Source organism: Mauremys reevesii, linkage group 2 (genome assembly GCF_016161935.1).
Source record: "Mauremys reevesii isolate NIE-2019 linkage group 2, ASM1616193v1, whole genome shotgun sequence".
Taxonomy (NCBI): domain Eukaryota; kingdom Metazoa; phylum Chordata; order Testudines; family Geoemydidae; genus Mauremys; species Mauremys reevesii.
In genome coordinates this window covers 222,292,988-222,315,904 of record NC_052624.1, presented here as the reverse complement: position 1 = coordinate 222,315,904, position 22,917 = coordinate 222,292,988, and the positions used below count along the sequence as shown (strand labels likewise).

The 22,917-nt window shown below is 43.7% G+C and overlaps 1 protein-coding gene across 1 annotated transcript in view; it reads right to left on the bottom strand.

Annotated features, from left to right (window-relative positions):
- The window catches only part of LOC120398359, a 92,419-nt gene that overhangs the window by 27,343 nt on the left and 42,159 nt on the right, over positions 1 to 22,917 (bottom strand). The window contains exons 2-3 of the mRNA XM_039525723.1: positions 15,818 to 16,369; positions 7,505 to 7,656 (exon numbers count right to left, since the gene is read on the bottom strand). Coding sequence (XP_039381657.1) covers positions 7,505 to 7,656; positions 15,818 to 16,369 — 704 coding nt within the window. The remainder of the gene's footprint in view (positions 1 to 7,504; positions 7,657 to 15,817; positions 16,370 to 22,917) is intronic.

The following is a 22,917-nucleotide window of genomic DNA, read 5'->3' as shown; positions in this document are numbered from 1 at the left end:
TACCCCAGTAAAGGAGAACTAACAACTTAAAATGTCTTGTTCAAAAATTTTAAGTAGCACATAACTTTCAAATGTCTGAACAGCAAATGTAACTTGTCTGCATAGTAAACACTGGCATTTTTATTTGTTTGAATAATCAAAGTGGTGCTTTCCATGCAGGGGCGGCGCTAGCCATTTTGCCACCCCAAGCACGGCGGCACGCAACGGGGGGCGCTCTGCTGGTCGCCGGTCCCGCGGCTTCAGTGGACCTCCCACAGGCGTGCCTGCGGATGCTCCACTGAAGCTGCGGGACCAGCGGACCCTCCGCAGGCATGCCTGCGGGAGGTCCACCGGAGCCGCCTGCCGCCCTCCCGATGACCGGCAGAGCACCCCCCGTGGCATGCCGCCCCAAGCACGCGCTTGACGTGCTGGGGCCTGGAGCCACCCCTGTTTCCATGCCTTCTTGGTTGCAAAGATTTGAACTGCTTCCTGCTGAAGGTCCACAGTCTGGGCCAGCTCATGCTCTGTTGAGATGGTTGCAAGGCTGACCAGCCTCTCCTGTGTCATTGTGGAGCGTAGATGTGTTATTAACTTCAGCTTGGAGAAGTTGGGTTATCCACTAGCAACTGTTGCAGGAAGTGTTAGAAGTAGGCGCAGAGCAACAAAAGCATTTGGAAAGAGGGTGGTCACCTTATTTGTGCACATATATTCCAGAATAGCCTTTGGAGCTGATCCTGCTGAAATATATCTTGAAAGTATCAGGTGGTAGCTGTGTTAGTCTGTATCCACAAAAAAAAACAACAAGGAGTCCGGTGGCACCTTAAAGACTAACAGATTTATTTGAGCATAAGCTTTCATGGGTAAAAAAACCTCCCTGCATCTGAAGAAGTGAGGTTTTTTACCCACAAAAGCTTATGCCCAAATAAATCTGTTAGTCTTTAAGGTGCCACTGGACTCCTTGTTATATCTTGAAAGGGCTTTCAGTTCATCACCTAAATCACTCGCATCGATATCGCACGTCATCATATGTCAACACTGTCTCTAGTGCCCTGCATTGCTGGTGTAAGTCTTCTTCAGGTATAGTGAGGAGTTTTGGAATATCATACAACATCCCAAATATACTGCTGTGTTCCCTGAGCTGCATGAAACGTTCTTCAATTGACTGTATTGCACAATCTAGCACCTGGTTAAAGAATTCAACTTTGAATTGTTGTTTGGGGTCTGTGGAAGCCAGTAAATAATTAACAAGGTTTTGAAGAGATCTTAATGAATGTTAGTTAGCATGAGTTAGGTTAACTGTGACCTGGGGTGGTGTGAGGAGGAAGCAAAATGTAGAGACAGTGTGAATTGTGTGAATATTACGAATGCAATATGCAGTCTTGCAGTCTTTGTTTTTTTAGTGAGATAGCAGAAAATGTATAAATAAAAAAAATGTGTTTTGTTATTTGTATTGTTATTGTTATTTGTTTTGTTTGAATGAAACAACAAATAAAAATAAAAAGTTGTTGTGTTTTTGAAACTGTCCCAGAACCTGTCCTGTGGTGTCCTCTCTCTGGCATTAAGTATTTAATTTTGCTGCACCCAAACAAAAAGCGAGAACTGAGTTTTCTTCGACAGGTCTCTTATAGTATTATCCCGTGCCTCGTAATCAAAATGTCTTCTTCTTTGGTGACTCTTGTATTCTTGAATGGGTGGGAAAATAGCTTCAGTGTGAAGTTCCTCTGCCAACTTCTGTGCACTCTTCAGAACGTTTTGAAATCTCTCATCTGACCAGTAAGACTGTAGGTATGACTTTGCTTTGTCCAGTTGTTCCATTGCTCCAGATATATCAAGGTCAACACCTTGGAGTCTCTTGCTTACAACATGTATTTCAAACAGTGTGTCATGCCACAACACTGAGCCACACAGAAATTTGAAGTTATGTATGTTTCTGGTGATTCCATTTCCCTCTGCCACTGTTCTCCCACGAAGAGTTCCTGTCATAGCATTATCCTCCATAATGGCAACTATGGCATCATCTATCTTCCCAAAATGGTGTTTGACAGGCTTTATCGCCTCCACTCGACTTTCCCATCGTGTGGCACTCAGTGGTTTCAGTGTCAGAGAGAATGTTCCCAGATGTTGCTTCAAAAATTGCCATTGATGAGTTGATGCAGAGAAAAATACATAGATACTTTGAATTACATTAAAAAATTCAGCAGCCTCACTAGAAGCTGATGCTACATCCTTTGCTTTCTTTCTTTTTCTGAATGCTGCCCCAGAGGGGCGTTTTCTTCTTTCACTCATGACTGCTGGTCTGTGCCAGCTATAGTGGCTCTCAACACTCAGTTGAAGGGGACAAATAAACAGGCTGGTAGCAGGGCCTGAGTGAGGGAAGATATCAGCATCTTAAGGGCCTAACTGGCTCCTACTACTTCAGCTGACTGCCTGTTCTCCTCAAGTGGGTTCAGGAAAGCAACAGGACACAAGAAGCTCCCTGAGAAGCTGGTGTTAATCAGTCCATGCTCCTGGGGTGCTAGAGAGGTACATAAGAGGCTCCTCCTCCTCTCTCTCCCTGCAGCTCCTGCTGCTGTCTGTTATTCCCTCTCACCTTTTCTCCTGCCTGCCTGTTATGTCTCTTGTGCCCTCCTTCCTCCAGCACAGCACTCCACCATCATTGTGCATCTAGAGCAGAGAGAATACATATGCACCAGCAGCAGACACAATTTTCTACACTCTGGGTCCTAGTGGTGCCCCCCCCCAGAGTCTGGCACCTGAGGCGCCCGCCTCAGTTTGCCTCATGGTAAGGCCAGCCATGGCTGGCCTACAAGTCAGGCAGAGCAGCAGTGAGTCTATAGCCCCAGGCCCTCAATCAGGATGGGCAGCAAACAGCTAATGGCTCTGGCCTGCAGTCAGGCTGTACTCTAAGGGAATCAGCTCTCTGGCAGGGCAGACAGCAAGACTGGGACGACAGACCAGTGCAGGCCTCTTGGCCTACAGGTGGGAAGGCTGCCATCCCTGGGGTGGGGTAGTAGGGGGACACAGGCCCACCTGCCTCCACTGCGTCCCAGTCCGGGTCCCGAACAGTGGTGGAGTGGTCTGCCACCGGTCAGCAGTGAATCTGGCCACAACATGCAACAGTCAGTAATGCAGCTGAACCCTATTCAGCTTCCCTGGGCTTCTTCCTACACTTCCATTTGGGGGTACCTGGGTTCTCGGGTCGTTGCTGGGATAAACGGCTAGTGGCAGCCCCAACAGCTCATCGGTGACCCCATGCCTGGCAGCTCCAGCAGTCCTTCCAGGTCTCTGGTACTGTAGTGGCCTGTCAGGCCTGAGCTCCAGCAGCAGGAAAGGGGAAATGTCCTGCTCCTCTAGCAGCTCCCCTCTAAGTGAGCTGGAAGGCCTGCCTTTTATATTTCTGGTTCCTGTCCTGCCCCTCTGCTTCTGGCAGAGTGGCCACAGGTGTCACAGCTCTGCTTACCAGGGGGCAGTCGTGGGTCTCTACCCATCTGTCAGGGAGGGAGGCCATGCCCCCTCACTACAGGCTATGGTTGTGCAGATGGTTGAAACAGCTGTAAGGTGTGTAGCTGAAGCCACAGGACCTGAAACAGAAAGGGAAGGTGGAGGCCTTTGACACCACTCAGCTCTAGAAGCCTTTAAATAATTATGTTCTTCCAGTTCACAGCAATTCAAGGGACTGGAGGTCCAGGACATCCACCCTGCGAGGGGTAGTGTCAAAGCCCCAGCAGAGGGGGAGAAGACTTATAGGTGCTGCGCACCTCCAATCCCTCTTGAGACATTTCTGCCTTATTTCTCTTTTGTGTAGCACTTTACAAGGAGAACTGTACTAATTAACGCCCTGAAGAAAGCCAGGCTACTAAAGTGTCCCAACAGCTTGAAGGGGTTGGGTATGGGAAAAGGTAAATTCATGTCTACTGAACACATTACAGATTTAAGACACCCATTGTTTCGGTTTTGTGGCATAAGTGCAACTGAAAGTTCCTGCTGTTATACAGGGTGGGAGAGGACACAAAGTTTATTCTGTAAAGGCACAAGGCTGTCTGTAGACCATTGAAACTGAGTTTTTATGATTTACTCTATTACATTTTATTTCAAATTGAGTGCAAGTACATACATAATAGGTGTTTGTGTATTATTAAAATTCTGGTTGCACTGGGACTTATCATAAAAATCTGTCAAACCATGCTTCATCCACTATCAGGGCACTCACACCATCTTAGACTTCAGTTTAATTTCAGATAATAGCAACATCTCCACTATATGCACATGAGAGATGGATACAAATATTGCTGTGATTATTGAGCGCTAATCTTACTTTGCTGATATACGTTTGCATTTCAGGTACTGTATATCTACAGCTTTGGCAAATGCACAATCTTCCTCAATACCTCCTACTGCCAACCCCCCGCCTTCAAACAAAAAAAAAAAAAAAAGAACAAAAAAACCCTTACTATTGACATGTGACAATAATTTGAGACTACATACAAAGCTTGGTTTGCTGGTCAGACTAATCCAAAACATCATTGGTCATAAATCTAGTCAGAAGAAATGTCATCATTCTCCACTTGAGATAACATAATTGATACAACCTTGTGAAGGGCTCTTTATAACTATCATATGAAAATGTATGTCTCAATACTCTACAAGCATTTAAATGTTATTTCTCTATCTTTAGGGCCGCAAGACAAAGAAAAAAAAAGGAGTCAGATACTTCTCTATTTCTAAGTGTATTTAAAAGGAAACTTACCTTGATAAGATTTTAGAACATTCTAGCTCTCATCCTTTTATAGAAACAATTTGGGTACAGGGATATTCCTTAACAGGATTCTTAAGAAAAATTTTTCTCCAGTAACACAAACTCACTCCAGCCACCAAACTGAATCATGATCTTCAGTAAGACCAGTAATTTTCTTTTGCCTTCTAGTAACTGTCTTAATTCCAGCCAGTTCCCAAAGAATCCAATGGTTTATGTGTAACATGACAATGATCTTCATTTGAACTCCCTCTCCACAGGGCTGAAGATCATCTTCTCTTTCCTTAGTCCCTGATATATCCTCAGAAAAGTCACCTTTGTTCCCCCACTATGTCTGCCTTCCACTATTATTTGGGCAAACTTCAACTGACTTCTATAGTTGAGATAAAATGAATTAGTGGTCAGATAATTTCATAGTCCTGTTATTACTACATATACATGACAGCATAAGAAGATTACTACAGTGATACTTAGCACTTAGTTATATAGTAACCTGGCATGAGGAATCCAATGATGGCATGGAACTGGCATAGCTAGCTCTATGCCACAACCCATCTATTAACATGAGAGTAAGAAAAGTATCAGGGGAGGAAAAGGTGTGGCCTGTTGTCTGATAAATAGAGCTGCTTGGAAATTTTCTGTCAAAATGTTTAAACAGAAAATGTTTCTGCAAAAAAAAAATTAATAAATAAATCAAAATTTTCCATGGGAAAATACCAATTTTGCAAAGAAAAAAAATTAACGTGCCATTGGTTAAGTTGAATTAAAACATTTAGTTTCCAAATAATTTCATTTTGGGTCAGTCAACTCAAATGAAACATTACGTGTTGGACCAGTTTGATATTAATATGCTTCCTTCTAAGATGCTGTGACACCTCATAGAAACTGGAATTCAGGTGCCTTAAACCCCAGTTGTTCTCCCTTATGGGTCAGACTTGTAGCCAAACTAAATCTCCCATGATGCACCAGAGTCTCCCCTCTGACTGAGCTGCTACCATGTATCACAGTAATCTCACAATCATGTTTCACTATGGAAGATGCAGTGAGGCTGGGAAGCCTGGCCCATAGGAGGCCATGAGGCACCCAAACCACAACTCCTATGAGGTAATATGGCAGCTCAAGTGGATGCATTGTTAACATTGAACAGACCTGTGACAAAATTTTCAGATTCAGGAATGTTGAAACATTTCATTTTGCTCAAAAAGGTCCAAGTAAAAGTGTTAAAACTTTTCATTTCCATACTGAAATTTTTCAGAACTTCTTGTTTACAAAGTATTCGATATTTTGTCATTATTCAGAATAAAAAGAAGTAAATAAATACCAGGATTTCCCATGAGACAGAAATTCTGGTTTTTGATCAGTTCTACTGAAAAAACCCAGATGCACTGTGGTCTCAGAGCTGCTCTAAATTATGCTGAGCCAAATTGAAGTATATATCCCCTTAGCAGCCATAGGCACTGGGGCAGTGCAGAACTAGCAAAAAGACACCTTTCACTTCAACCCCTTCCCCATTCAGCAGCACTGAGTGGAAGTCTCTTTCATCTGATGATCTGGGCTTATATGTTTAGAATAGAACTGGGCAAAATACTCATCAATTTTTTCTCCCAATTAATATTTGCTTATATTATGGTTTGAAAAACTGCAAAATTGGATGAATTCTGAAAAAAATAATATATTTTTCTCCATCAGAGTTTCATGTAACAGATGTTCCACAATTTAGATTTTTATTTTTTATTAATTAATTTATTTTTTTTGCACGCAGTGGGCCACTTTCACTCAAAAATGTGCATTAAATTTTAAAGAAGCTGCCAGAGGAAGAACCTCCTCAGAGGGAAGAGAAAAAGGCTGGGGGCCATCACGCTCTTGGAAAAAACCGGACAAATTTTTCACAAAAAATGCTCCATTTTTTGACCATCTCTGTTCTGAGTTCTAGTCTCATGTCTGCCAGTGGCTGGCTAAACACTTTGCACTTACTAGATACAACAATTTGCAGACATGATGTAGTTAGGCATATATGTATCCTCATTTATAGCTGTGGAAACAAAAGTATAGAGAGGTTAAGTGACATATCCTGTGTCATATCTTGGTCTCCTTACTGCCAACCTTGTGCCAAGGTGACAATGTCTCCCCAGGCAAGATGCTTAACTCTTCTATGTCTCAGTTTTAACCAGCTTGCTACATGGCAACCACTACAAAGACCATTTCAGTCATCAGATTAACTTTGATTAGAGTTCAGAATAACTGGATTTAGTCATTCGAGGGCTTCTGGGAATAGGATTGCTACAAAATAATAATTGCACGGAATTAGGTAAATTGGCCTGACTTGACCTAGATGCAACACATACTAGGTTGTCACCAGTAAACACATTACAACAACAAAGCCAGTAGTGTCTAATTATGCCTCTCATTGAATTTCTTTAACTTACTCTTTCCTCTGAAAGATGTTGACACCACGGAAAAAGCATGTCCTTTTCACAAAAACTTTGATAACGTTGTCATACTGTGCTTAAGTTTCCAGAGACCTGATCACATGCTCTATAAATGTTTATGCACATGTTTATGTTTATGATTAAATGTTAATATTAATCTTCTATAGGACATGTAATACTGCACATGGATTTGAAAGGTAACAATCTCTGTACAGTTTAGATTCTACATAAAAAAAAACCAACAGTCTGATGAAAATAATAGAGTAAGAATGACATTAAAAAAGGGTTGTGCTTTAAAGGCTGAAACCTCAAACCATTTTTATCCAGTGAAGATTGCTATTACCTTATTGACTGTTGTGGTAGAATTTTTGCTTCCCACTGCCTGAGGTGAAGGAGAAGAATCCATTGTAACTGTTCTTTCTAAGTTTTCCAGGACCAACCGCAGGTAATAGGCAGCTGAATCACGTGTTTCTTGAGAGAACAACCTGAATGGTGCTTAAAGAAAAAAAGAAAGTTACTTCAGAGGTTTTTACTTTTAAAGCTTCCACCTATAACAAACTACTGCATTGTGGCCCTTGATTCTGCTGATGTCCAGTGTAACTAGAAATGGGCCAACTTTGGAACATGGAATCGTTTAAATTTTGTGGGGTTTAGATTCACAATTGCAGATGTTATCCTACCTCCACAGTTTTGGTTCTCAATAGGTTCCAAAACTGCAAGAGGTCTTGTTTCCTGCTTCCAAGTTGGATGTGGGCAGAATCACACAAATTATTCTTGCGCAATTACAGCCCCAAATAGTAGAAATCTCATGTGAACAACAGAGCTGGGAAGTCCCTGCCATTGTGGTCTGGAATCCTACAAGAAATGTTTGTGAGACTTCAGCTATATTAATTTTAAGCCTGAGCCTGCATCTTAACCCTGGTTGGACCTTGAACCTAAAAGCCAAATCTTAGCCCCAATCTAATTCAGATCCAAAGCCCACCTTCTTGGCCACCTCTAATCCCTTTCATCTCTCACCCACCACCAAAATGCAAATTCATCTATAGAATAGGAAATATCCAAAGCTTGCAGTATAGCCTTTTGTTAAAATGTATGTTTGATTGTTCGCTGTTGAAGCCTCAGTAAACAGATCTTATAATGCTCACCCTGGGATTTACAAACACACACACAACTTCTAGCTGACCCTAGTGCAGTCCAAAAGCTTCATTTGGCTCCAGCAAAGATGCAGTATCAGCCAACTAGCTGCTAACACCCCCTATTTTAGGACACATGATAAGTATATGATAGTATGATTGACAGTAGAAGATTCTATATTGTAACCGAGCATAATAAATTTAACTAGGGTCTGAAGCATTCATTTAAAGAACTTAAGCTATACATTTCAGCATAGGTTCTGAAGCCCTGAAAAAGCATGTTCCAGTTTCCATGCTTTCCAAACCTTAAAGTAACTGGTATATCAAATGTATAGAATTTTCCAGTTCTACCTCTCTTCATTCCAGGCTTTAAAATTGAATGAAACGCGGAGAACAACATTTAAAGCCAGGTCTTTGGGCATGGTGCAACATCTTTGCACCAAACTGCTGGTGGACTTTGCAGACACTACCTACCTGGCCTAGTGAAGATCACATAGACTGGCGTAGAATTGATGAAACAGCCTTAGTGGCACTGATAGATGATCTCTTCCTGTCTATGGATAGAGGACAAACATCCACTATCATCATCCTGGATGCCGCTGCACCATTCAACACTGTTGATCATTCTGTCTGACATGGGAGAGGTGACAGGGGTCCAGGGTAATGCACTAAAATGGTTTGAAGGGATGCACCCAACAAGAAGTGATAGGAAATTGCACCTCCAACACTAGTCCCCTTACCTGTGGGGATCCACAAGGATCAATTCTCTTTCTGGTCCTTTTCAACATCTACATGAGGCCACTAGGTGAACTAGTCTAAAGACGTGGACTCAAGTGCCAGCAATATGCAGATGATACATAGCTCTACCTATCTTTCATCACATATGACCACTCCACTACCACCAAGATAGCCCAGTGCTTGGATGCGATCAGCTCATGGAGGAAGAACAGCTGACTGAATCTGAGCAAGACAGAGATAATGCTAGTGGACTGAGGAAAGTATTTTGAAGGGTTTACAGGCATGGTGCAATCTCCACTGATTAAAGAGTCACATGCATAATGGGTCAATTCAGTCTGTAGTCTTGGATTACTTGCTGACACTGAACTCTCACATAGCAGCATCTTTGCGTAATACTTTCTCCTATGCCCACTTTGCTAGGAAACTCTTAGCTTATGGGGAAGCATAAGTTAGAGCAGCCTGAAGGCTACTCTAACACAGTGCAGGGAGAATGGCACACAAAGAACAGCATCTGGACCAAGGCAGTGCAAAGGAGTCATCTCTGCATAAACCTCTGGCTTCAGCTCTGTGCAATTTGGCCATGCCTGAAGATCTGGCCAACAGACCTCGGTGAGGGGGAAGCTCCCCACCACAATCAGGAAGGATCTAAAGAGCTCTTTTAGGCACAAGCATCCCCAACCCAGTGCACTCATGAGGCCTGGCAAGACTGGAGATGGGAAGGTCGTTAAAGGTGGCACTCAGAGGGAAGCAGAGCAAGAGCTCCTTAGTCCAACAGAGCAGGGGCTGTTTACCAGTGAAGCTGCTGAAGAGCCTCTTCTGCATGTAAAGGGACCATCTGTACTTCGTTTTTCTTTTTATTAGATCCCTGGGCACTCAGGCTGGGTCTCTCAGACACACAGGGGTTAGGAATCCAGCTCCCTTCACAGAAACTTACTTTTGGCCTTGTGGGGAACAGCAGGGCAAACCCACACTGCTTTGTGGGCTGCAGGACTATTTTGTTTGCCTTTTTTGTTTTGGACAAAAGCGGGGGAGCTGCTCTCCTAAGACATATAACCTGGGGACTGCAAGCTGCACTCCGAACAGATGATACAGCAATGCCTACAGCCAGAGAAGGATGTTTGAGAAGAGAGAGGGGCCTATCCTCACCTCAAGGGGGTGCCCTAGAGGTACAGCTTATGACAAGTTTCTTGTCTAGTCATGATTTCTTGTAAAGCAGCGTTTAAATGGATGTTTCAGGGTGTGCTCTGAGTAACTGTGTTGGTGCTAGACTTACATAAACATTTTCACCTTTTAAGATGTTTACAGTGAAAACAGATTTTTCAATTAACTGTTTTAAAACAAGCCACAGTAACGAAATCCACATTTGTTTTGCAAAGATCTGCCTTAGTAAAGATGGCAAAAAATTGCATCACGGCCCCATATACAAAGCAAAATTATTCAAAATATATATTTAGGGAGGTTTATGCCACCCTTGTCATCCTACTTTGACCAGTCAGTACATTCTAAATCCCTTGCTGGATTAGTGTGGTGCAGTGTGGCTGCCTTCCAGGAGGTGGATTTGGGAGCATGGAGATGCTGCTTGATAAATTACAATTCTTGGCAGCCACCAATACCATTTGAATTCTTAGTTCATTGACAGATCACCAGCTGAAAGAACATTGGAGGGGCACACCACTAAGAGTGGAGTTGGAGATACAACAAATGAGTAAGTTGATCCTCATACCATCTCTAGGTTACCAGAGAGGGCTTATATTTTATTTCCTTTAGATCTGGTCTACAGATAATTTTCTGAATTCAAATATGAAAATAGCAATTTTCACCTACAATAACTATCTTAGCATAAAAGTTGAGGCAAAATCCATTATTTTTCTACTGTTTTCCACCAGTGGAGATGTCTTGTGTATCTTCAGGGGGAAAACCCTATCTGACTCGTTGGCAGCCAAGCAGTGATCTGCCACCAGAACCATTTTGCTCTAAAGTTGTATCTACACCAAGAATTGTAGGCACTTCTCCCATCATTGGTCTAGCACTGAGCAGGTTCACCAGGGCTAGCAACAGTCAGAGTTAGTGTAGACAGGCTGTGGTAGCCTTCAGTTTTGTACTTTCTTGAGCACTAGGCACCCTCTTGCTGAATGGGTGGGGTGGGAAAGGAAGAATTTTCCTACACCCATTTCTCCTCAGCATATCCACATAATACAGGATAGGGTTTGGCCCTTAGCTGGCACTTTAATCACTTGCTGAACAGTAGGCTCAGTAATAAGGTGATTTCAATAGGATTTAGGCACTTTTGACCGTCCCAGTGAATGCCTAAATACCTTTAAAATCTGGCCCAGTATCACCTCATTCATGAACCTATTGTCCACCAACCCAGGAAACCCTGCTGTAATAGTTACTTTTCAACCATGTCCATTCAATCTCATCCTCTGGAAGGCATGTGAGGGAGTGAAATCCACTGTCACTATGCATCCATGCTAATAACAGAAGACAGCTTTCCAGTAGCAATCACAAACATTTTATTTAGCTTAGACTGTGTATTAGGAAGCACATACTGTAGCTGGAGAAAAAGGTTTGAAAACTGGCATGGTAATAGATATGAGTAACAAATTGTGTGCATTTGCCAAAAATGTAGTTCTGTTTCCTTGGAAACAGATGCATATGTGTATGAAGTAGTCCATTTTGTGGGTTTGTGGTATTGTAATCAGGCACATACTGTGTGAGTTGTGTGTGTGTGAGAGAATGCATATGCAGTTATATGAACCAGTCTGTCTTGGCAGTAGGGAACAGAGTTTGGTTTCAGTATATCACATGCTGGGTAAAATACAGCTAAAAGTATTTCTCTGACTGATTGTCTGAGAGCGCTTCACTATATGAAATTTTTTTCTGCAACAACTTACCATAAGTGCACTCAGAAGGAACTGTGGTTTGAAATCTAGGCCATGTACTCGCTTCTAAAGTTCATCTTTTATTTTGTTGTAGAACAGTGATGCTTTTATAATATTTGTCCAGAATCCCAATTCTTATAACTTTGCAGTATTCTGAATACTCAAAGACACCAGTAAAATTACTCATTTTACCAATAGAGGAAATCTAAAATTGAACAGTAGCACTTCTAGACAGTGGAAAAGCACAAACCATAAAATAGGTAGATACTGTACACATGCAAAACAGGAGTCACTACTTAAAATTTTGGGACATCATCACATCATCTGATTCAGGGCCAGCACCCCGGAAGGCTCAGATAAAATAATGTTCTGTGACTCTTCAGCTCCTGAAGGCCTTCAGATTTGTAACATTTGGTTTACAAATCTCCTTTGCTTCCAGTTATCAGACAAGATGGATCTAGCCTATGGATTCAACATTTGTTCAGAACGGTTCCTCCCTCTAAGGCTATAACACCTAAAAAGCTGTCATCAACCGTTATCACCAAACAATCACTAACCTCAGAACTAGAAATACGTTAGGATTTAATAAGGGCTAAAGGCAGTTTAAGAACATTTCTCTTGGCACAAAAGCTCACAACCCCTGGTGTCAAATATTTTTCCAGACACCACGCTAGAGAGTCTTAAAAAAAAAACCCAACCAAGTCCCCCCTCCCTTTTTTCCGTTCGTTTTGGTCCATTGCTCCACTTTTTGGTATTTCACTCCTGTCAGCAGAAAGAGCTGGAGATTTTAGTAACATTTAGATGTAAAGCATGAGGGGCTCATTAAAGGGTCTGAGGGGAGAAATCACTTTCTCCATAGGGATTCTGATGGGACACACTCTCCCTTTGCATGCCCCCTTGAGTCTGTACATAATGTCACTGGTATCTTCAGCTCCAGCACCTCCTGCAGGCTATCTGCCTCTCACAGGGCTTTCCATGGCTTGGTCTTCTGGCCAAGCCACAAAATCCAAACCCCCTTCTGGAATAACCGAAAGGTCCAAATGCAAATCCAAAAAATGAATCTCCAAACTAATAACTTCTTCTGCTCTATTTCCTGGGCCCCTTCTCCTGGCCCCTGCAGAGCTTCTCCTACATTGCTGCTTCCCCAGCAGGATTCCCTGACTGCCTCCCTTCCCCAGGAGATGTGGTACTTTATCTCTGGGGTCTCCCTATTTCCATTTACAGTCCTACCTCAGGACATCCCCAACAGGAGCTTAACCTATTTTCTGTGAGTTTCTTCTACCCATTGTAGACCCTAACTCAGGATCCCCTCCACCCAGGAGCCTACTCCATTCCTTGTGGATCTTCCTATCTCCTTTCCAGGAGCCAGATTCAAACTGTAGGACTGTCTGATCTAGGCACAGTCCCCAGTTTCCTTGCTGGAACTTATTGATAGGAGCACCCAACTGTCTCCCTCAGGGCTCGATTTAAGGGCAGGCGACGCAGGTGACTGCCTGGCATGCTGTACGTGGGGGGCACTGGGCTACAAATGCAGTAAACGTTTAACCAATGGAGAGGGGGGGCACTGAAGATGCTCCTCATCTGGGGTGCCATTTGGTCTAGGGCCGGCCATGGTCTCCCTTCCCCAGGGATCCTGACAGTTCTCTTGGGGCTCTCAATGTCGCCGCTAAGCACTTGTCTCTACCGCTCCACCTCCTATGGGTTCCTGCAGCAGCCACAGGACTTCTCTAGAGTGAGAGCCCTCTTTCTTTCCCTCCTCCTTTCCAACAATTCATTATGCTGCTCTAACAGCCTCTTTCTAGCTCAGTTGCTCCATTACTAATTAGCTAAAAGCCACCACCCGGAATACCTGATTGCTCCCAACTGTAGCCCACTAGTTTCTCATGGGCCAATTGGGTCTTAATTCTACTGAAGGGTCATTGGCCCAATGACAAGGATAAAGAGAGCAAAAAAAGAAAACTAATCTCACTCGCTGCTCTCTCGTTCAGACTGAGGTGACTCCTTGGTAAGTCAGACCAAGCCTGCCAACCACTTTTTCACTGCCCCCACCAAACCTAACCAATTTCTGTTCACATGATCGTACCACTGCACACAAGGCCAGCCTGATGGTTTTGGGGTAAGTCAATGAGAATTCTTTGGAGTGCAGTCCAAATATAAATGACACACTTTACATAAAGAGTGTCGAGAAGGGAAAAATCCAGCTGCAGAAGAGGACCTGATACTGCTGGGCTGTGAGCATAGTTGCCAATAGTTAAAAAAAAATTCAAGGGACATTTGTCCAAGCAAATAAGGGGTCTGGTGGACAATTAGCTTCCACTGTGAAATTTTAGCAGGATCCAATGCACATACCGTGCTTTAAACATTAACTACTATATTATTACAGCTACCTTACCACCACCTGTATATTCCCCAGGCTGTCCTCTCAAGGCATAGAACTAGAAATGTGCTTAAAAATTAAAATGGAAATTCTCCTTTATATTGTTAGGTCCCTGAAATTAGTGGGAAATATGATCATAGACTGTTTTCAGAAGCGCTGTCAAAAAATGACATATTGTACCCTTGATCCACATGCACGGCCAACTGTTGCCAATGACAGCTGTATGCATGGATTGAGGGAACAATATGTAACCATTCAGAGTATCAAGGTTATTACAGAATTCAGTAAGTCTCAAAGATGCACACAGCTTGGTCTATCCCTCCTTCCCTCAGCAGGTGTCAGCGCAACAAAGGCCTGATCCACAGACTGCTGAAGTCAATGAAAAGACTCCCATTGTCTTCAAGGAGTTACATAGGGAGTATTTTTTTAAACCAAAAAAACATATTTTAAACAGACATTTAAAGGAAAGCTTAGTATTCTGAAAGTGCACAGGGTGAGCGACAACCTTCCTTTCTCACATAAAAAGATTTCAGTTACTTAAAAGAAACAAATTTCTTCTTGTGGTTACTAAAGAGGCATTAGACTGAGACGTGGTTAACAGTCCCCGACAACAGGTCACACGTTGCAAGAGGCACGGAAATGTCAAATTTAGCATTTGCTATTCAAATAAAAATTCAAAGTTCATACATGGAAGGAAAATTCAGAACACTGTGCTGGAGAGAACAAGCTTTCCTTGAAATCCTGTCAAAGTTTGTAATGTTGGACCAAATCTGATTTACTCTTTATATAATATATATAATTATTTCTGACATCCAGATAAATATATTATTTCCACTCAAAACACAGGCATTACTGTTTCTTTCAGAAAGTATCAGTGCCAGCTGCACTACGTTCATGAAAAAGTTTCCAAGGAACAAAATGCATATGTGGAGGCAGTGGAGGAAAAACAATAAAACATCAGATTTCATTTCAAGCTTCTCAGGGGCTATTAAACAGAAGTGAGAACTTGTTAATAAATATTCTGAAAGCTAACTTGCTAGTGCGCTGGAAGTCAAAATGAATGTGGTGGACACACTCTGGTTCCCATCAGATGTGTATCCATTTCACCACAATCCGACAACAGCTAGCAGTCTTTTTTCAAGGGAACTCCAGGTCTGGGACCTGTGTAGGAGGTGGTGGTAGGCCATCACTGAGATGCACTGGCAGAGCTGTATGGGAAATCTGTCACAACACCTGCTCACAAAGACCTGATGCTGGGCAATGCTAAACATCTCCTGTGTGGTCCTGGAGGCCCTCAATTCCCAATGACATCATACTACTGAGAATTGAATAATAAAGACTCCAGGAATAGTGGGAAATTGAACTCAGGGCTCTGATTCACAAAACAGGTTTGTCCCTAGTTGACCAAACTTATTCATGATGGTAAAACATTCACCCCAAAACTATAAAGATAATCCTAATACTTATTGTGTAAGGTGACGTGGTTTCAAATCCTGTCTGGAATCACAGAATAAGAACACGCTTACCTGAATTCTGGGCTGCTAGCAGCATCTGTTTCAAATGTGCATTTTCTTTTCGTAGCATTTGATTTTCCTTTATCAGTTTTTCAAGAACAGCAAATGGGCTTTCTTCCTCACTGCACTCCTCATCCCCCTCCCCCATGTCTTCATCCTCTTCCAGCTGGAGCGCCTCCCATGACAGCTGAAAGCAATTGTCTTCCAAAGCAGATCTTTGTCTTAACTCTCCTGCCAGCTCTGACTTCACCGACACAGATGGCAAGCTGTAGATGGCATGGAATTGAGCAGGTGCGGTTGATACTAGACCAGCGGCTGTGGAAGGAAGGTTCTGAGTTGCACACATTTTCCTTCTTTTGCTGCTCAGGCAGACATCATCCTCAGTTGTTTTGCTGACTGGGAATGATTGGACATTGCAATCCATGTAAAGTGTTTTACCTATATTTCTGCCATTTTCTCTTTCTTCTTTCAGCAGGAGATCCAAGATATCACTCCCAGATATGCCTTTCTTTTCAGCAATGAGTTTGCAAAAGATTTTTTCTTTTTCCTTGCAGTGAGTCAGACCTAGAGAAACAAAAGCATCATATGATTTCAAATATAGATTTTGAAAATGAAATTTCATGGATTCCTAAAAACATTGCCTGCTGCAGACGTTTGTCTCTTTTTTTAAATGGCTTCTTCAGTGCTTATATACTATTCCTTCTAGAAGAGAGATTTTGATTTCAGGAGACCTACATTTTAGCAAAGACAGTTTGCACAGGTGTGAAGCTCCCAAATATGAAAACTGAGAACTGTTGCTAAGGTCCTGCTGACCTTGTAATACAGAGAAAAAACAACAAAACAAAAAAACCTCAATGTGGCTGCATGCCAGTAACATTAAATAAAAAGAAAGCTGACACATGCCCAGCTGAATGCACCTTTGCTTTGCAATTTTGAGAGACAAAACTGCTGGATTTATTGAAGCTTTGCATAAGTGTATTGGCCTCTTGTCTTTTTTATCTTCATGCATACAAACAGGGCTCAGATGAAGGAGCTAGATGTCGTCTGAAGGTAAAAGTAATCCACACCACAAACCCTCCTCATATAATTTAAGTGGTGGCAACATCTGACAAGGAGAATTAAGACGTCATGAGCTTGCATTCTAAAATGCTTGATCACTCCTATGTACAAGTCTATAACCTTACAGCTTGAGACTCAGAGCTGTGACTAGCAACCATGCAAACAAAATACACTATCCTTGTAAATATTGTTTATGGTCCCAGCATGCAAAGTGATTATTACATCCAAAAGATCACCATTCATGAGTGAGCCTTCCAGTCTGGGCAAGTCTGTTATATGGAATGGAAAATCTATGAGCTTAATTCTGATCTCATATTGTTTTTACACTGATATCAGAAGAGTAAATCCTGATTGATACCAATTACAGCAGAATCTAGCTCCCTCAACGTTCCCCTTTCTGCTTAACATTTTTAACAGACTTGTGTGAAGAGCTTTGTCTAGAGCAGTTGTTCCCAAACTTTTGTATTGGTGACCCCTTTCCAGGGGTGAAAGTAACTTAAAGGACTTACTGGTAGGCTGGAGTCCTGAGCAGGGGCGTGGCCTCAACCGGAAGAGGCGGGGCCTTTCAAGATTTAAAGGCCCTGGGGCTCCGGCTGTGGCTGGGAGCCCCAGGGCCTTTAAATCACCCCGGAGCTACCAGCTGCAGAGGCGGCTGGGAGCTGCGGGGCTCAGGGGCAAATGAAAGGGCCCGGGGCTCCAGCTGCCGCGGAGCTCCAGGCCCTTTAAATCAGTGCAGGAGCCCAGCTGCTGGAGCTCCGGTGGGGATTTAAAGGGCCCGGGCTCACTGCAGTGGCTGGAACTTCAGGTCCTTTAAATCTCCACCGTGGAAGCCGGTCCAGTCTGGCACAGTGTACTGGCTCTTGCCGGTACGCCGTACCAGACCGTACCAGCTTACTTTCACCTCTGCTCCTTTCATATAGCAAGCCTCTGAGTGTGACTACCCCCTTATAAATTAAAGCACTTTTTAATATATTTAACACCATTATAAATGCTGGAGGCAAAGTGAGGTTTGGGATGCAAGCTGACAGCTTGCGACCCCTCATGTAATAACCTCGCAACCCCCTGAGGGGTCCTGAGCCCCAGTTTGAGACCCCCTGGTCTAGAGCTATTAGTAGTGAGGGTAGGCAGCATGCAAGCCCCTCATCCAGCTTTGCCAGTCAATTATGAATCTCAACACCCCACAGCTCTGGGTTGCTTTAACACAGTTGCAAAGATTACAACAGTGCTAAAGCACCAAACTCGTTTTGTAACCTATTGTAAAACAAGATTAGAACAAAAGTGGTCATCGGAGGTTAGAGGCATAAACCTATTGTGTAAACTAGCTATCCCCTTTACATTCATTTTACTCAGAAAGAAGGAGTGAGCAGAACTGGAGTGACCATATGTCCAGAGCCAGAGCCGGCTCCAGGCACCAGCTTAGCAGGCAGGTGCTTGGGGTAGCCACTCTGGAGTGGTGTGGCACGTCCAGGTATTCGGTGGCAATTTGGCGGAGGGTCCATCGCTCCCACTCGGAATGAAGGACCTCCTGCTGAATTGCCGCAGATCGCGATCGTGGCTTTTTTTTTTTTGGCTGCTTGGGGCAGCAAAACTCCTGGAGCCGGCCCTGCCAGAGCTAAAACAGGGGGCCAGTTTTCATCAGGTGGATTTCAGAACTGACACTAAACCAGTGAATGAGAGAAACCTAGAAAAATAGCATAAGTAAACTCTTTCAGAATTGCTATATTACGGTTGAGGAGAAAATTCATTCTTAGGATAAAATTCTCTGCTGGTGTAGATTGGCACAGCTCCACTGAAGGAAAGAAGCTACCCCAACTTACACCAGAGAATTTGGCCTTAAGTGTCTATCTTTAGCCACTTACAATTTTGCATATTACATATATAACGTGAACAATATTAACCCAAATTCATATACATATGGGTTAATATTCTCCATGTTTTGCTCATCTACAAGATCCGGGTAAACTTTTTGGCCCGAGGGCCACATCTGGGTGGGGAAATTGTATGCAGGGCCATGAATGTAGATCTGGGGCAGGAGGTTGAGGTGCAGGAAGGAGTGCAGGGTGTGGGAGGGGGTGCGGTGTGCAGGAAGGGGCACAAAGCAAGGGGTTGGGTGCAGGAGGAGTATGGGGTGCAGGGGGAGCTCAAGGCAGGGGGTTGGAGTGCAGGAGGGGTGTGGCAGGGAGCTAAGGGCAGGGGGTTGAGGTGTGGGATGTAGGAGGGGTTTGGGCTCTGGCCCGGGGCTGCTTACCTTGAGCAGTTCCGAGGTGACAGTGGCGTATAGTGGGGCTAAGGCAGGCTCTCTGCCTGCCCTGACCCCGTGCTGCTCCTAAAAGTGGCCAGCATGTCCAGCAGTGGCTCTTGGGCGTGGGGTGGGGCAGGTGGCTCCATCGCATGCTGCCCTCGCCGTGGTTCCCCGTTCCCAGCCAATGGGAGCTGTGAGGGGTGGTGCCTGCAGGCGAGGGCAGTGCATGGAGCCCTCTGTCCCCCGCAGGGGCCGCAGGGATGTGGTGCTGGCTCCTTCCGCAGAGGCAGATTTACCATGAAACAAACAGTATAGTGGCACAGGGCCCCCAATGATAGGGGAGCCCCCTAAATGCAGGACAAATCTCATCTGACAACCTGCCTCCGAGTCCCAGCCAGAGGCACAGCAGAGCTCAGGCAGGCAAGCTGCTTCCCTGCCATGGCCAGATCCAGCCCGCGGGCCGAGGTTTGCCCTCTCCTGTCCAAGATGAATCTTTTGGAAAGTGTTGAGGAGTTTCACTTCAAACTTGCCAATGACTTCATCCTAAATGAGAAGCATACTTTTTTTTTTTTTTGGCATTTTTATTAAAGGTGGTTTTAAAGTAACATGTTCACAGACATTTGAAAATTGCATATAGTGAATGTGATGTACCAGGGATCGGCAACCTGTCAGAAGTGGTGTGCCAAGTCTTCATTCATTCACTGTGATTTAAGGTTTCGCGTGCCAGTAATACATTTTAATGTTCTTAGAAGGTCTCTTTCTACAAGTCTATAATATATAACTAAACTATTGTTGTATGTAAAGTAAATAAGGTTTTTAAAATGTTTAAGAAGCTTCATTTAAAATTAAATAAAATGCAGAGCCCCCCCGGACCAGTGGCCAGGACCCAGGCACTGTGAGTGCCACTGAAAATCAGCTCGGCACCTGTGCCATAGGTTGCCTACCCCTGTGCTATACACTTTGAACTTTGTGTATGAGAAATTGTATTTCAGTTTTGATGATTTATGTCCTGTTAAATAAAACAACAAAGAACAAACTGATATTAAGTTTCCAAAGGAGGGAGAGAGAGAGTGTGATTCATTTTGTAGCACTTTGCACCTGATCTGAAACACAAAATGTTCATGGCTTGGAACCATGCAGACAGACTCCTATCTATTTAAAGGGGACTTTCAGGAAAACACAGTAACATCTTACGGTTATATCACCCCGTCTATCAAGCACCAGTAGATATTGAGGCCTTGAAAATCATTTTCCCAGTGGAGGAGAAAGCAGCAGCATAGAGTCAAGATATGTTCTTAGTGTAATTTGTTTATTTACACTACATACCAGCCCTTGAACTGAGGTCAACCACCACCCAGGCAAACCTCTCTTTCAGAAATCTCAACCCGACCACCAAAGTCAAGTTCCTAGAAACTACGCTACACCAAGACTTAACTCAGTAAAGATTAAGGCGGAGAGCAAACTCTTGTTTGCAACAGCTCACCTCAAGGAATCAACATAACAAAACTAACAATACATCATTTCTTCAAAGGCTGTATACTGCTTGAATGCTAAGAAAAATAATGGGTAAGACTATGTGTAACAATGCTACCTAAAAAGAACAGGAGTACTTGTGGCACCTTAGAGACTAACAAATTTATTTGAGCATAAGCTTTCGTTGGCTACAGCCCACTTCATCGGATGCATAGAATGAAACATATAGTAAGGAGATATATAGACACATACAGAGAACATGAAAAGGTGGGAGTTGCCCTACCTAATGTCTCCTGCCATAAGTTACATAACTAGGTACAACACATGACTGTTTAGCACAAACAGCAGTACAGTGCTCCTAGTATATGCATGAACCAGTAGGTATAAAGTGAAGTGCTATGCAATGAAATCAAAATGAAATCAACACAGCTTCCATTTATTTTAATGCTTTATTATATAGATGTGTGTGGAGTGCCAATATTACATACACACATGTACATACACACAGCATCTATCTATGACAATGAATTTCAATCTCACACTAAAAATCTGTGCAGTGCATGGGCATGTTTACATCTCTCAGGATAAGGCTTCCTTAAGGACCAGAGACAGGACCCTTAAAATCAGTGCTCATTGTTATAGATTAACAAAAGAGGACACAAGTTATTCCTAATTGAAACTCCTACAGAGAGTTCCAGAACAAAGCTCTACACGGCAAGGGTGGAGAACTCCAGGTCCCACGGGGATCCCTGCCCACGCTACCACCCCTTCATTAATTATGTAACCTGAAATCTCTGACTGCTCTGCCTTGCAATAAATTACCCTTTAGCTCCTCCTAGTGGATGATTATAAACTGCAGAACACTTCAGACACTCATATTACATCCTTCTCAATTGAACCTACATTAGAGTTGCCAATTTTGGTTGGACTTATTCCTGGAGGTTTCATCACATGACATAATCTTTAAGTAAAGATTAATCTTTAATTCCTGGAGACTCCAGGACAATCCTGAAGGCTTGGCAACCCTAACCTCTATTATTATTGTTTGTTTATATTACCATAGCATCTCAAAGCCCTAGCGATGGCCCAGAACCCCATTGTACTGGGCTCTGCATAAACAGAACAAAAAGAAGGTACATGCTCCAAACAGCTTACAGCTCTCTGTGCACTGAGCTCCTGCACATTTGTGCTGAAAAAAACCTCTATGCCACCCCAGGCTATCAGCCCTCCTAGACTCAAGCCTCAGGCCTGGTCTACACTACGCGTTTAAACCGGTTTTAGGAGCATTAAACCGATTTAACGCCACACCCGTCCACACTAAGAGGCCCTTTATATCGATATAAAGGGCTCTTTAAACCGGTTTCTGTACTCCTCCCCAACGAGAGGAGTAGCGCTAATATCGGTATTACCATATCGGATTAGGGTTAGTGTGGCCGCAAATCGACGGTATTGGCCTCCGGGCGGTATCCCACAGTGCACCACTGACCGCTCTGGACAGCAATCAGAACTCGGATGCAGTGGCCAGGTAGACAGGAAAAGCCCAGCGAACTTTTGAATATTATTTCCTGCTTGCCCAGCGTGGAGCTCTGATCAGCATGGGTGGCGATGCAGTCCGAAATCCAAATCCAAAAAGAGCTCCAGCATGGACCGTAAGGATGTGATCGCTGTATGGGCAGGCAAATCTGTTCTATCAGAGCTCCGTTACAGAAGACGAAATTCCAAAGCATTTTTAAAAAATCTACAGACAGAGGCCACAGCAGGGACTCAGCACACTGCTGCGTGACAAACGTAATGGAAAGCCAAAGAATCAAATGGACGCTCATGGAGGGAGGGAGGGGGGACTGAGGACTCAAGCTATCCACAGTTCCTGCAGTCTCCAAAAAGCATTTGCATTCTTGGCTGAGCTCCCAATGCCTGTAGTGTCAAACACATTGTCCACGGTGGTTCAGGGCATAGCTCATCAATTTGCCACCCGCAGAAGTAAAAGGGAAAAAAATCCTCTATTGACTCTTTTAAATGTCACCCTATGTTTACTGAATGCTGCTGATAGACGCGATGCTGCAGCAGTCAACGGCAGCATCCTCGCCCCCCACCATGGGTGGCTGATGGTACAATATGGCTGATATCCATCATCATCATCAGCCTTGTGGCAGATGGTGCAGTACAAAAGGACTGGTATCCGTCCTCATCATCAGCCCATGAGTGCTCCTGGCTGGCCTCCGGTGAGGTCGGCTGGGGGCACCTGGGTAAAAAACTCCTGATCATTCCCAGTAGATGGTACAGTACGGCTGGTAACCATCTTTATCATAGCAACAGGGGGCTGAGCTCCATCAGCCCC